General features: G+C 33.4%; 2 protein-coding genes across 2 annotated transcripts; one reads left to right on the top strand and one right to left on the bottom strand.

Moving 5' to 3' along the window:
• Nucleotides 1-1,909: 1,909 nt before the first annotated feature.
• On the top strand, nt 1,910-4,110 carry l(1)G0004 (RNA-binding protein pno1). The gene is made up of 3 exons (XM_085960943.1): nt 1,910-2,295; nt 2,719-2,881; nt 3,545-4,110. Exons 1-3 carry the CDS (start codon nt 2,051-2,053, stop codon nt 3,887-3,889), a joined length of 753 nt encoding a protein of 250 aa, XP_085817069.1. The 5' UTR covers nt 1,910-2,050; the 3' UTR covers nt 3,890-4,110.
• On the bottom strand, nt 4,100-12,024 carry LOC147077921 (EARP and GARP complex-interacting protein 1). The gene is made up of 7 exons (XM_085960942.1): nt 11,886-12,024; nt 10,030-10,164; nt 9,270-9,503; nt 8,367-8,555; nt 7,959-8,185; nt 6,732-7,007; nt 4,100-5,513 (listed from the first exon to the last, which is right to left on the bottom strand). The coding sequence occupies exons 1-7, from the start codon at nt 11,925-11,927 to the stop codon at nt 5,351-5,353; spliced, it is 1,266 nt and encodes a 421-aa protein (XP_085817068.1). The 5' UTR covers nt 11,928-12,024; the 3' UTR covers nt 4,100-5,350.
• Nucleotides 12,025-13,180: the final 1,156 nt, after the last annotated feature.

Here is a 13,180-nt window from a genome sequence, read left to right as displayed (position 1 = left end):
AGAGCCTCCAAAATTATAGTATTTGGTGAAAAAATATAGTACGCGTTGTTATCTGTTGTAAATGTATTCGTTTTTTGTTTCTCGAAAAAAACAACGGAGAATTTGAGAAACTCCGAGACCCCTTTTTATTTAGGTACCTCTTCCGACTAAAAATGCTTACCGAAGAATTCAAGAAATTTCATTTTAAACCAAAGTCAAGAGATTTTTTTAAGTTTTTCGAGCAAATTTTTTCCCAATTTCTCCAAATCTTCTTATATTGCGAAATTATAGTACTTTGCACCAATTTATCGAACGAAAATATCTAAATTTTAGTACTTTTCACATATTTTTTCCGATATTCAAAATTATAGTATTTTGGGCGTACTTACGTAACTACCTACTACCCTCTGTAATCTAAAAAAAATACAAAATTTACCCACTGATTTTTAAACAGTTATTGCCAAAGTACCTAAAATCCTAGGTATCTTTGTTCATCATTCGCCTTCATTTATTGGGGTATTCAGTATAATACGAATAGGAGACTGTACGATTTTTGTAGTAAATCATCCCATGATAAATGTTCCACCATTTATTTGATGCCGATACAGATTGGGTTTGGGTGGGAATTAATCGCACAATGCAATAATCAAAATTCACAAAAAAAAAATAACTTTAACATTTGGAAAGTAGTTTTCACATATATTAAATGATTTCACAAATAAATAGATGAAATCACATAAAATAGTTTGTTTCACAAAACAAAAATCATAAATCACTCATTGTCAATATAAATTCACTCAATTTTGACAACTGCACACATTTGTAAAATTGTTCATCACAAAGAAAAGGTAGAAATTCACAAATAAATGTCAAACTAATAATTGTAGCAGCAATACAATTTATTAGAAGGCAATCGCAAAAATGATGCTTAGGTGTCAATATAATTAATGTTTAACGCAGTAATATAAATATGTGTATATTCGTGCTGCTGTCGTTCATATATTATTTGATGTAAATCTACAACCAAATAACACCACCTAGGTATATCTTTTTCGGTTCATCGATATAAATTTTGGTAAATGTGGCGCAGATGCCGTTATGAGATTGTATAAGTATCATTTTTGAACTAAACCTAACCTAACCTATTCTAACGTAATCTAACCTAATATAACTTAACCTTACCTAACCCAACTTAACCTAACCTAACCTAACCCAACCTAACCTGACCTGACCTAACCTAACCTAACCTAACCTAACCTAACCTAACCTACCCCAACCTAATATTAGGTACCTAATAATATAATCTTAGATTGTGATAATGAAGTATCAAAATCTATGAGCATTTCAAATTTTAAATTAACAATTATTGGATCGAAAAACCTATGTGCCGACAGAAAAAGGTATTTATTATAATTGTCTACTGGAATAAACTGTTTTCGTAAAAAAAATCGTAAAAGCTCATGACGGCATCTGCGGCACAATTACCTAAGTTTTAATTAACGTCACTTTCTAAATAGGTATTTATAGTATTATTTGAATCTGAAAGTAGGTGCCTAATACATACTTATGTTTTGCCAAAATATTGTTTAAAATCATTAAACCTAATTTTCATAGTGTTTGTATTCTTTTACGATTAATTGGTTACAATAGTATATTGATACGTGAAGACTACTTTTTCCTTAGTGCAAATCGATCATTTGAGTGTTGTAGTTGATTTGTGAATATCATCCATTTCCGATGTGACGAACATCTTTTTAAATGTTGTCAGCGCTTTGTGAAAACAGTCTATTCAATTGTGCGAATATATATTCCCCATTGGGTTTTCAGGACAATGAAAAATATATTTTTCTGTGGTTTCGATTGTCTAGTAAGTGTAGTCTATGGTCTTGTCCATTTACGTATGTTATCTATGGTCTTGTCTATGATCGATTCTTTATTTTGGCACATGTGTTGTGTGGTGACATATTTGTATTATCCAGGTTATAAAATGTCATTATTTCTCTAAAAACATCATCAAATAACTACAATTGCATCATCAGGCTTACGAAAAATATACAATAATTGATTAAGAATGGAGACCGACCTAGTTAACGTGAGTGTCGACGACTTTTTGCCTGCGAAAAATCCAATTCGTCTGGCTAAAGGTAAACGTAGGGCTGTGTCAGAATCCGGCGATGCCATGGTCGTCGAAGAACACAACGGGATCCAAGGAAAACCCAAACTAATTAAATCTAAGTCAAAGAAAACAAAACGATCTATTCCGGGCGACGACGAATCTTCAAACGATATGAGAAAGATACAAGTTCCTGCTCACAGGTATGTCAATATGACTTGTTTTATTCTTGTTACTTCCCTATCGGATAAACCACTTCACTATTAATTTCTTCTACGAAGCAGCTACCTTGCGCAAAGTTATTATTGCCTGCAACAGAAATATTCCCCAAAAGTTATTGAATAGAATAATAGAATATATCTAATACATTGTTCAAAACATGTAATTGTATTACATTGACCCATATGAAACTGACCAATAATTTTGTTAACCACAGTAAACAGATAATCGGACTGTATTATTCTTAATTTAATGGAGGAAATATTAAAACAAGCAAAATCATGTTCATAAAAAAGTTGCCTGATCTATAGAACATTAATAATGATCTCATTTGCGCCATCCTTATCTTTTCCTAAAATAAATTATTGTTTGACTGTCTTTATCTTACAGTTTTGTTTTATTTTTAGGTACACACCACTAAAAGAGAAATGGGCCCAAATATTCAGTCCAATCGTTGAACATCTTCTGCTAAGAGTTAGATTTAATTTAAAAACTAGAAATGTTGAAATAAAAGTCGCACCTGAGACAACAGATATCGCCAACCTGCAAAAAGCAGCAGACTTTGTCAAGGTAATATAAATCATATTATACTTCCTCAGTGACAGTGGTTTACAAACTTTGTTACTATCTATTTTAAAAAAATGTTGCCTACGTCAAATCTATAATAAAGGTTAAAGTTTTCATGTCACCCTTTGAACTAGTACCCACCCTCAGTTTGGAAACCGCTGCCCTAGAATATTTGATCAGTGCTAACCTGAATAACTTCCTCCAATATTACGATCGGTATATCCGATAAGTTGCTCATTACAACTGTGAATAAATGTATAGAGAAAATCATAAACTAAAATGTCAACGAATGTTTTCTCATTACATCCGAGATCTCACTATATCCCTGATCGTAATAGTTGAGTTCAACTGTATTTCCATTAGCAAAAAATCACTAAAAAAAATTCAAAGATAGAGTATTCTATTCACGATTGCAAGTATTAATACATACTCCCTATGTTCCAATATTCCATAACTAATTTTTGGCCCACTTATCAAATTGGTTATTAGGGAGAGATGGGTATGCTTCATCAGCATATTTGTAAAATTAAATCACCGCTAAAAGTCAAAATAGAAGTTTTCTATTTCTACAATTTTATTCTTCAATATTTTTATTTAATAAATAATGCTAACATTTAAGGAGTTTATACAAACAAAAATTTAATGCAATCAATGTCTCCATTTCAGGCATTTATCTATGGTTTCGAAGTAGAAGACGCTCTGGCTCTATTGCGATTGGATGATCTTTTTCTGGAAAGTTTCGAAATCAAAGATGTCAAGACATTAAAAGGAGACCATATGGGTCGAGCTATCGGACGGCTGGCGGGAAAAGGAGGAAGGACTAAGTTCACCATAGAAAATGTCACAAAGACTCGCATTGTACTGGCAGACTCTAAAATACACATCTTAGGCAGTTATCAAAATATCCAACTAGCTAGAAGAGCCATCTGCAATTTGATTCTTGGATCTCCCCCGTCTAAAGTCTATGGTCAATTGAGAAATGTTGCCAGTAGAGTTTCGCAAAGATTATAATACTTTTCAATCATCAAATGTCTTTCTCTATTACACGATACATGAAATTATTTGAATCTTGATGCATATGTATGTAAATGGTATTTTGGCGCCATTTAAAAAAATGATTTTATGACCGTTATTTATGTACTAACATACGATAAACTGCATTGCTAAACAAATTTGTTGTACCATCATTTTGTTACAAAAAATAAAACAACATAATTTATAAAATAATATAACTTGTATTTTATTTAAATAGTTTATTATGTTCACAACAGTAACATAATGTTATTAATAAGTTAAGCAATATATAAAGTGTCACTGTTTACAATAAATATAATGCTATTAACATGTTACTCACCGCCTATATTACACAAAGTAGGTACACCATGTACCACCAATATTTGATATAAAACTGCATTCCGTTGATCACGCTGGGGTTGAAGTCTATTGAATGACTTAAAAGGGTTTCTATCGACTGTACAATACAGGGGGTCCTCATTATCCAAGTCCCCGCAGTTACGAATTTGTAGGAAAATACAAAGAAACTATAAAAACACAAGCGAAATAGCTCACAGCCGTCAATTGTCACTTTCAATCCCACACTCCAATTCTATTTCTGTCTTACTCACATATCTTTTTTTTTACCAAGCATGTACCAATTAAACTCATTTACTAAGTTATTTTGATCCCCGTTTTAAGCTGATTTGCTTTCTCATACAGCGCCGTCGTGTCGGCATGAGATACTATTAGCATGTTATTTAACACAATCACTGCTGACCTGTTAATTATTTAATTACCACATTTAAATATCATGTTAATTATATATAATGCCGACACAGCAGCCATGTTGTCAGTACTACATGAGTTAAATGTGGTAATTAAATAGTAGTTAACTCGTCCGCAGTGAATGAGTTACGAGTTAAGTGATATTTTTTCGGTCCCAATTACCTTCGGATAACATAAACCCCCTGTACCATATTGTCGCTAATGTATGCATAACTTATTCTTAATAACACGGATTCTTAGCTATCACAATGATAAAATAAAACTCAAGTTTCACTTGAAGTTATATATCTTTAAGATGCCCTAGTGTGGGGGATGCGGTTTGTAATTGTTACCTACTTTGGACAGTAGGCGGGTGCCATAGATAAAATTTTAATTGATTGTTTGAATAGATATAAACTAAATTATATAGTAAATTTGATGATGGAATGTTACATATCAATTGTAATAATAAAATTATACTTAAGTGTTTGTGCACTGCACTTTACTATCGTTATGAACTCTCAAAATTATTTTAATAACTAAAATATTAGTTATTTGTTAATTTGGAATATAAACAATTTCTTATTGAGGATGTCCTCTGAAGTAGACAATAGGCATCCGTTATTATGCAATTGATAATGGTGTGCAGTGTTAACGGCGTGAATAGCCATTCATTTCTCCGACCATTACATGATGGTCGATGGTTTAGTCTCACAAAAGAATCCTGTACTTGTGCTGTCGTGGAACCTTAGAGATCACGAGCCTGCCGTCGTAACTGAGAGATGCAAACGTCCAAGGGTCAGCAGAACTCCACTCAACACAGTACACTGAATCCTCATGTTGTTCGTAACACTGCAGCAGTCCATCGGTTAATCTTAAACACAAATTAATAATCAAGCTTTTTGAATAATAAATTTAACAGATAATCCCTAAATAACCAAGATGGTTAAAATGAACGATGAGCAAACTTATGGGCTGCATGCGATCCAGTAAGGATTTTTTTCTATTAATAGGTATGAAAAAGACTTAACTGTTTTGTAAAATAATTAGTTTATATATTATGCAAGAAACATTTATATACCCAGGGCTTCTTTTTAAAAAACAAAGATGCCGGAACTCGCTTCTTGCCAAACTTCTTATCAACTAAAGAAATTATATTCAAATATCGAAGTGAGAATCTTTGACTATCTTTACCTATCACTAAGGTTAAAGGCAGTGTGACGCTCTATAGTAGCGTTCTTCAAATGGTGTTCGAGGAAAAATCAATTATATTAGCGCCGCAGGCGACTTTTTTTGCGGTTAGAGCAAATTTGTGATGTGCGTTTATCCCACTTATCTGGTCGATCCCGCAGGCTAGAGCCCTGTCAGTCCCCGCTTTGTGGGGGCCATGGTGATTTCCAAAGTTCAATCCAATTTTCATCTGGCAAATCGTCTCGACTCCTTTTCTTAGTGTTATGACTAATAACTTAGACTTAGACTATGGCCGAATGTGAGTAACTACCGATCAACGTATTTTGAAGGATCGAAAAGTATCAAACGTAGTCCGACGAGTTTGATGAATAAAAGTACCGAAACTGTTTTGGTCTTCAACGAAGCTCTTAGTGGGGTAATTAGATTCATTTGTGAAAATTTGCGTTCACATTCACTTGAAGAAATGGTAACAGAATAGTTATTCAATGTATATATCAAATGAGATAGGTTTTCAGGATATGTCTTTTCATATGAGATGATTCAGGAAAATTGACTTGTACTATGTTGGCGCGAATATTGTTCCGTCTAATTGCTTTTGAAACATTAAAAATACCATGATAAAAGGTGCCAGAATGCCGTTCCTCTACATGACAAAACATGAACATGACAAAAAAGCTCTGCATATACCAACACTGTTCAACTGAGACACAGCAGTTGCGAATCACTGATGACACTTGAAATTTAATGTGAGAGCAGCTAGTTTGCTTATTAATAGTCATGCTAAACTAATACACATACAGATGTGCCGCCAAACAATGATCAGTTGGATGTGGAATTTTTGAAAGACTTCATTAACCCGAATAATCAAGCTGCTGTTAGTACACATATGAAAGTAACATACTTCTCTCTACTGCCTCCATTGTGTTCGGGTGTAGCATCACTATCAGAATTTCCGTAATCATTATTCTTTTTGTCTACATCATCAGTGACATTTCCGCGGCTCGATTCAACATCTATGGTATCATCGAGGAAATCCTCAAGTGAATCCCCATGACTTTTTGTTGGAGTCGGAGCCTCTGAACTGACACTCGCCGCACTCGTCAGTAGAACTCTTGAATCTGAGCTTCCAGTTAATAGGAGTTGGTCATGGAATGTGTTGAAGCGCACTGCCCATATCCTGGATTGAAAAGGTTTAATATTTAATCAAGACATTACCAGAGAAATCTTGAGGATCACGGAATTATTATAATAAATGTAGCATGCCAAGACACCCATAGCAACAGAAGAAATTACCCGTTTCAACATTGATTCAAAGACAGGGCTCGAAATGGACAGGAACGCACCGGAGCGCCGTTCCGGTTCATAAAACCCCCAGAATTATCGCTCCATATCGCTAAAATATTAATTTGACCGTCTGAGTTAGATATGTCATATAATTAAAAAAAAGTGCACACTTATTTTTTTTAAATACATGTACAGTTAGATATTATTGTTGATATTTTCGAAAAATTATCAAGCGCTCCGGTTCGTAAAATTTTCCATTTCGAGCACTGTTCAAAGAGTATCTTTCAGAAATCAAACAAATTTTGTTTCAATATTTCAGATCTTATTTATTGGTGATAAAGGTGTTGGCACAGATCATTCACCCAAACCGAGAAAAGAATTTTCGTTATTATGAGGACTGCTATTCCCTGTATTTTAATAATTGTCAGCATAAAAATGTGGCTGACCAAATATGTTAAAGAAAACCTATTCAAAATCTTTGAAACAGAAGACTGGCTTGTTAAAATGTGCAGCATAATGCCAATGGCCAGTAAGGTATCTTATTTGTACACGTGGTGGAGAAATATCCTTCCAATACACCACGCTTTGCATAGGTATATTATTTCTAATAGATAGATATATGTACATACCCAATATTTCCACTGTCTTTTCAACGCCATTACAAAATCAATTTTTTTCATCTGATAACATATTTTTGTTCAATGACATTTAGCCGGTTTGAGTTTGACGTTTTGTTTCTATGGAATAAATCGTGTATGTGTTCGATGGCTTCTCTGAGTTCAGAATAAGTTGCGGTTGCCTTGAATCAATGTGGAAGACACCTAAAGTGCATAGAAAGACTTACCAATGAGAATGGTCACTTCTAGAGAAGACATGCTCTTTGCTATTTCGGTAGTCCCAAATTTTTAGACAACCATCATCAGCCACGGTAGCTAAATGGAACTGTTTATTAGGATTGAAGTCTAAATCTCTAAGATGTTGACTGTGTGCTGATTCTAAAGACCAAACTGGTTTTGTTTGATCACTTCTCATATCGTAGGCTTTTAGATGGGTGTCTTGAACTGCAACAAACTGAAAAAAAATAAAAATATGGCTTAGGTAAAAAAGGTAAAAATCGAAGAAGAAGAAGAAACTTTCAGTAATATTCTTACTAGAGAATAAACAAAAATATATCTTCACAAATCTTCATACCAATTTCTTTAATGATGTTAATAGAAATTAATAAAACCAAGAGTGGAAAAGGTTAAGTTACCTGGTAACCATTTTGGTGAGGATTCCACTTCCCTCCGCTAAATTTAAGATGACCCTTTCCTTCCAATTGTACATGATTCACCATGGAGCCATTGATATCAAACAATACGATACTGTTGTCAACAACAACAGCCAGTCTATTGGGGTCCGTTATGTGAAATTCATTGCATTTTATTTCTTGGCCATATTTCTGTAAAATGTATTATTGTCTTTTATTTAATATTGCAATTTCCAGCTTATCGTTACCTTGGTGGTGAATAGAGCCATATTCTGTGTCCAAACACATCAAAAAGCAACATGTTAATTTGCCAGACCGGGACCCATGGCATTATAAGCCAAAATCTCTGAATTTTCCAAATATGGAACAGGTCCATTCACCACTAAGGCGACGTTATATTCTGTGATTGTGTGTTCAGATTCGGAGCGAGGATCCAATGGGTCGAGAGAATGGGTAACAATTATTTTTCGTAAAAAAAGGTCCTCAGAAATACCAGACAGGAAGGCCCATGTGTTTCGTTGTGGAGCAAACGCTAGCATTTTTGAATCATTAAAATACATAACTATAGTCGAACTTGATTATTACGAGGAAGATGGGACCGACTGAATTTGCTTGTTATAAGCGTTACTCGTTATATCAGAGAATATGCATTTTTAAATGAAGTTTTAAGAAAATTTTTGACAATATTTTAGCTTGGTATATCTGATAAGTTGCTTGTTATAACAGAGAAAAAATGTATGGAGAAAATCATAAACTAAAATGTCAACGAATATTTCATCATTACATCCAAGATCTCGCTATACCCGTGATAGTAATAGCCGAGTTTGACTGTATATTATAATTATTGATAGACAGCTACCAACTTAAAGGAAGAACATCGATTCACAAAAAATATTATAAAAGTACCTCAACATCATATTTTTGGACAATTTCCAATTGGTCAGTTTGTTTTCCTGACAATGTCATACTATCTTCTGAAAAATTTTGGATCACTTGATTGCTTGGCAACTTGAATAATGCTGTACCCATAGTACACTGTGCAGCTTCCGAGTTGTAGGAGTGGTAACATGTCACCAGTGATGTTACATCGTGTGGTGAACATCGTAAGTGCCAAATCTCGCCGGAATTGTGTTGATAAACCTTAGAAAACACAATACCTATAGTATTAACAACTTATTTTAAATTATATTTTTAATTCAGTTAATACATAATGAGTTTTTTTTCCATGGAGCATGTATTGCATTTTTACTCTATGTATGGCATGCATATAACTGATAAAGATTAGGGACGGATTTAACCACTCTACTCGCGTCACCAGTTGAGAAGTTAAATGGTTTAAGTACCTATTTAAAAAATTAAACATTGGATAATAAACTCTCATTACCTTCCACTAAGCTTTTCATCTTTCAAGCACAGTGACCCAGACTCCTGAATTGATTTTTGACCAATCTGAAAACTATTTTTGTTTTTGTTTTTGACACATTAACTTTTTTGATCAAAAAGTGTGAGAAAGGGATCGGGGATATACACGGTACCCATTAATTAAAACAATTATTTAAAAAAAATTGTAATAATACATTAAGTACATTGGTTCGGTGTTGTTTTATTAATATTAATTAAATTAGTCATTTGAAAAATAAAGATAAAATAGAATGTATTATCTTACTTTTGTGTGTAAGGCTCCTGTCTCCTCTTCGAGTTCGACAATATGAATTTGATTATTATTGGGTTTCAGACTTTGTGTGCCAATCAAAAACCTCACAGCATCATTCTCACCAATCTGCGGAGCTAGTGCACGTGCCTAAAACCAATTTAATGTTATCTAATCGTATTTTTCATTTTATTAAGGAAAACAAACAGTTACATTGATTATATAGGCGGCCCTCGTACAGGCATAGTAGCACCGGCCTTTCATCTGCGGGCTCCAGGTTCGATTACCGGTGAGGTCACAATATATTTCAAGTGATTTTTTTTAAGCCTGGGTGTTTGTAATTGTTTCACTTATATTACTGATTACACTACTGTCATTGGGCCTCGTGGTTTGCTGTAGTGTTAAAAAGGATATATATAAAGGGTGTTCTTTTAAGTTTTTAACTTAAAATCTGATAGTGTAGCAAGATAGCGAAAACATAAAATAGGAAGAAATCAGAAAAGAAACATAATATTGAATATTTATAAAAAAAATGTAACTTTTTTTAATAATAATACATATATTATTTTATAATCATTCTATCCTACTGAGTTAATTTTCTGTGTGACGAATTAGACATAGAAAATAGGACATATAATAATTAGTCCTAATTTGATGTAGAGATTATTTGATTGAGAGGGGTGGAAAGTCTTAGTCGATCAGAAGATGACGGTGGTCACGATCCTCAGCCATGAGAGACCGACTAAGAAGAAGAGATGTAGACATATGAATACGTGTATTAATTAAGGCGCTAAGTACCAAAAACATAAAAACTGACATTTTTATAGAAAAATGTTCTACATACCAACGCCAATAACTTCAACTATAGTCTAAGTGCCTCAAGCAAGTCAAAAAAATACAGCAAAATAATTAAACCTGTCGACGTTGTAAGTCCGTTGGCGTGTTTTATTTATAATGGTGTAAGTAGCACTGCAGTGGTCAACGGCATTCAATATAAAATAGCTGACGACGGTGTGTTGACACTTGCGAGTTCTTAATACCTAAAATTATAGAAGCTGCCGTGATTGCTTCACACTGTAAAACTACATTTTTCAAAAGTTCTGCTTCATGAAATTTTACTGCAATGACTCGGTATTATGTAACTACAGGCAATACTACTTTTTGGTACTTAGAGCCTTATTTAATACACGTATTCATATGCTGTAGAGAAGCTGGCACCCATGACAGGTGACTTTCTCCATGGAGTAATCAAGGGAAAGATTGTCAACAACATATGTATGCTGAAATAAAGGTGCTTACACCTTACACTGCCGTTTGCCGTTTTATATAAAGGGCATCTTTACATTACTGTTGTGTTATGTTATTGAGTGCACACGAGGTTATGAGCTAGAGAGTGTTGTGTAAAATTCATTCATCAATAGATAACATTTTTTAATACCAAGTGAGACATAAAATACCTTGACATTTTTAGCTGCATAATCCCGGATTTACACATAGCGTTAAGAATACTATATTAATTGAATATGCGTTTACGTGGTAGAATTCGATTTTAATGATTTTGGTGAGTTATTTATGATGGACCATTCTTTGAAACGGCTGACTATCGAACATATAGTGTCACAGTGATACCTATCATTTAAAAATACCTTTGTTTAATATCTGCGTCTCTGCGAAAATAGAAGGGGTATAAAAAGTTTTTAAGATTAATAGCGCTAGTTGTTCAACTTAGTTTGGTGAGGGAAGTCACCTCATATTACGAATCTTTAAGGCGAACCTCTTAGAAATCAGAATAGTTTCCACACCAAGAGCATAATATAATATAGTAATAGACCTATCTCTTAGAATGGTACAAATAATTATTTCCTACTTACTTGATGCTCAAGTCCATAGATTGTTGAATTTCCATCGTCCATGATTGAAATATTTCAATATCAATAATAAATATAGGTATGTAAACAGTTCTGACACTCGTGAAAAACCAGATAAATGAAATAGGGTTATATCTAGCTGTCAAATAATTATGGCTGAAAAATTTTCAACTTTGACGAAATAAAATTTAGTCCTAAAATTTAAAGTTAGTTTTTTAATCATAAAGTATAAAATCGTAATTCTGTAACACGATAACATTACAAACTATTTAAAGATATTGTGTATTTTAGCAAAAAAAGACAATTTTTCGAATTCAACCATAGACAACTTATTATTTTTTTCACTTTCGGTACAATTTTATAGGTTCGTATCATTGAAACCGAATTCGAACAAATCAAACCAAACCATAGACAATATACGTACAAATTGGATGGGTAGAAAATACACCGGAAATGTTTGAAATTTGACGTTTAGTTCAGTGTCTCAGCTAAGTCCGCATTTAGTGACTTCAACGCCGACTTTCTCTTCAACTTTTAAATTCTGGTTTTACACCAAGAAGTTTTGTGCATGCGCACAGGAGATGAATCCGTTTTACTGTCTATATTCATTCATCACAGCTTTCACTTCGTTGAGTCATAGATTATACATCGAAATAGATTCGCAGGTGATGACTAAAATTATTCACCGTAAGACAGCACCACCACGGAGCGTACGGGAAACTAGTGTAAAAGGTTAAAAGAAAACAGTAAGGTTTGGAATAACAAATACTTAATTATATTAGTTATTTTTTTAACCCTTTGTCACAATCATATTTGTAATAAATAAGCATACCTAATTGAGTGTGTTCTAACGATAAAATCAGTCATGGAACTAGTTTAGTGCCATCTATCGGTGTACTTTGTATTACATTAATGATATTTATTCTTGTATGGATATTCACTCTCGCAAATAAAATAGTCTACGCCCGAACGTCATCTGAATATCTGGTATCTATTTTAATTACATTAATTTAAGTTGAAGAGATTTAAATTTATTGATATAATAATGAGGGCAACAGAATTAAATGAAAACGTCCTTTTTCAGAACTTTACACGGATGTCAAAGGCAAACTTTAACAGATTGTTGGGAATGGTAAAAAGAAAGATGGAAAAACAAAATACCGCCCGAAGTAAATTTGGCTAACTATCGGTGATTCCTTCGTGTCGCTTATATATTTATTTAAAGTAGGTATCAAAGCAGTTTATTTCGATAAAACTTGCAGAGATGCTAAAAACAATAGGTACTAGGTAGGTAATTG

This window comes from Rhyacophila brunnea, unplaced genomic scaffold, assembly GCF_057557595.1.
Source record: "Rhyacophila brunnea isolate RB1 unplaced genomic scaffold, BYU_Rbru_1.0 scaffold_12, whole genome shotgun sequence".
NCBI classification, from domain to species: Eukaryota; Metazoa; Arthropoda; class Insecta; order Trichoptera; family Rhyacophilidae; genus Rhyacophila; species Rhyacophila brunnea.
Note: the sequence above shows the minus strand (reverse complement) of the source record. Positions and strands in the feature narration are given on the sequence as shown.

Bases quoted from the DNA above. Each gene is read 5' to 3' on its own strand.
- LOC147077921 (XM_085960942.1), bottom strand. From the start codon at position 11,927: ATGGACGATGGAAATTCAACAATCTATGGACTTGAGCATCAA. The intron at 8,186-8,366 runs GTAACTTAACCT...ATTTTTTTTCAG, and splicing joins CTCACCAAAATGGTTACCAG to TTTGTTGCAGTTCAAGACAC. The intron at 7,008-7,958 runs GTAAGTCTTTCT...TTTTCAATCCAG, and splicing joins AGAAGTGACCATTCTCATTG to GATATGGGCAGTGCGCTTCA.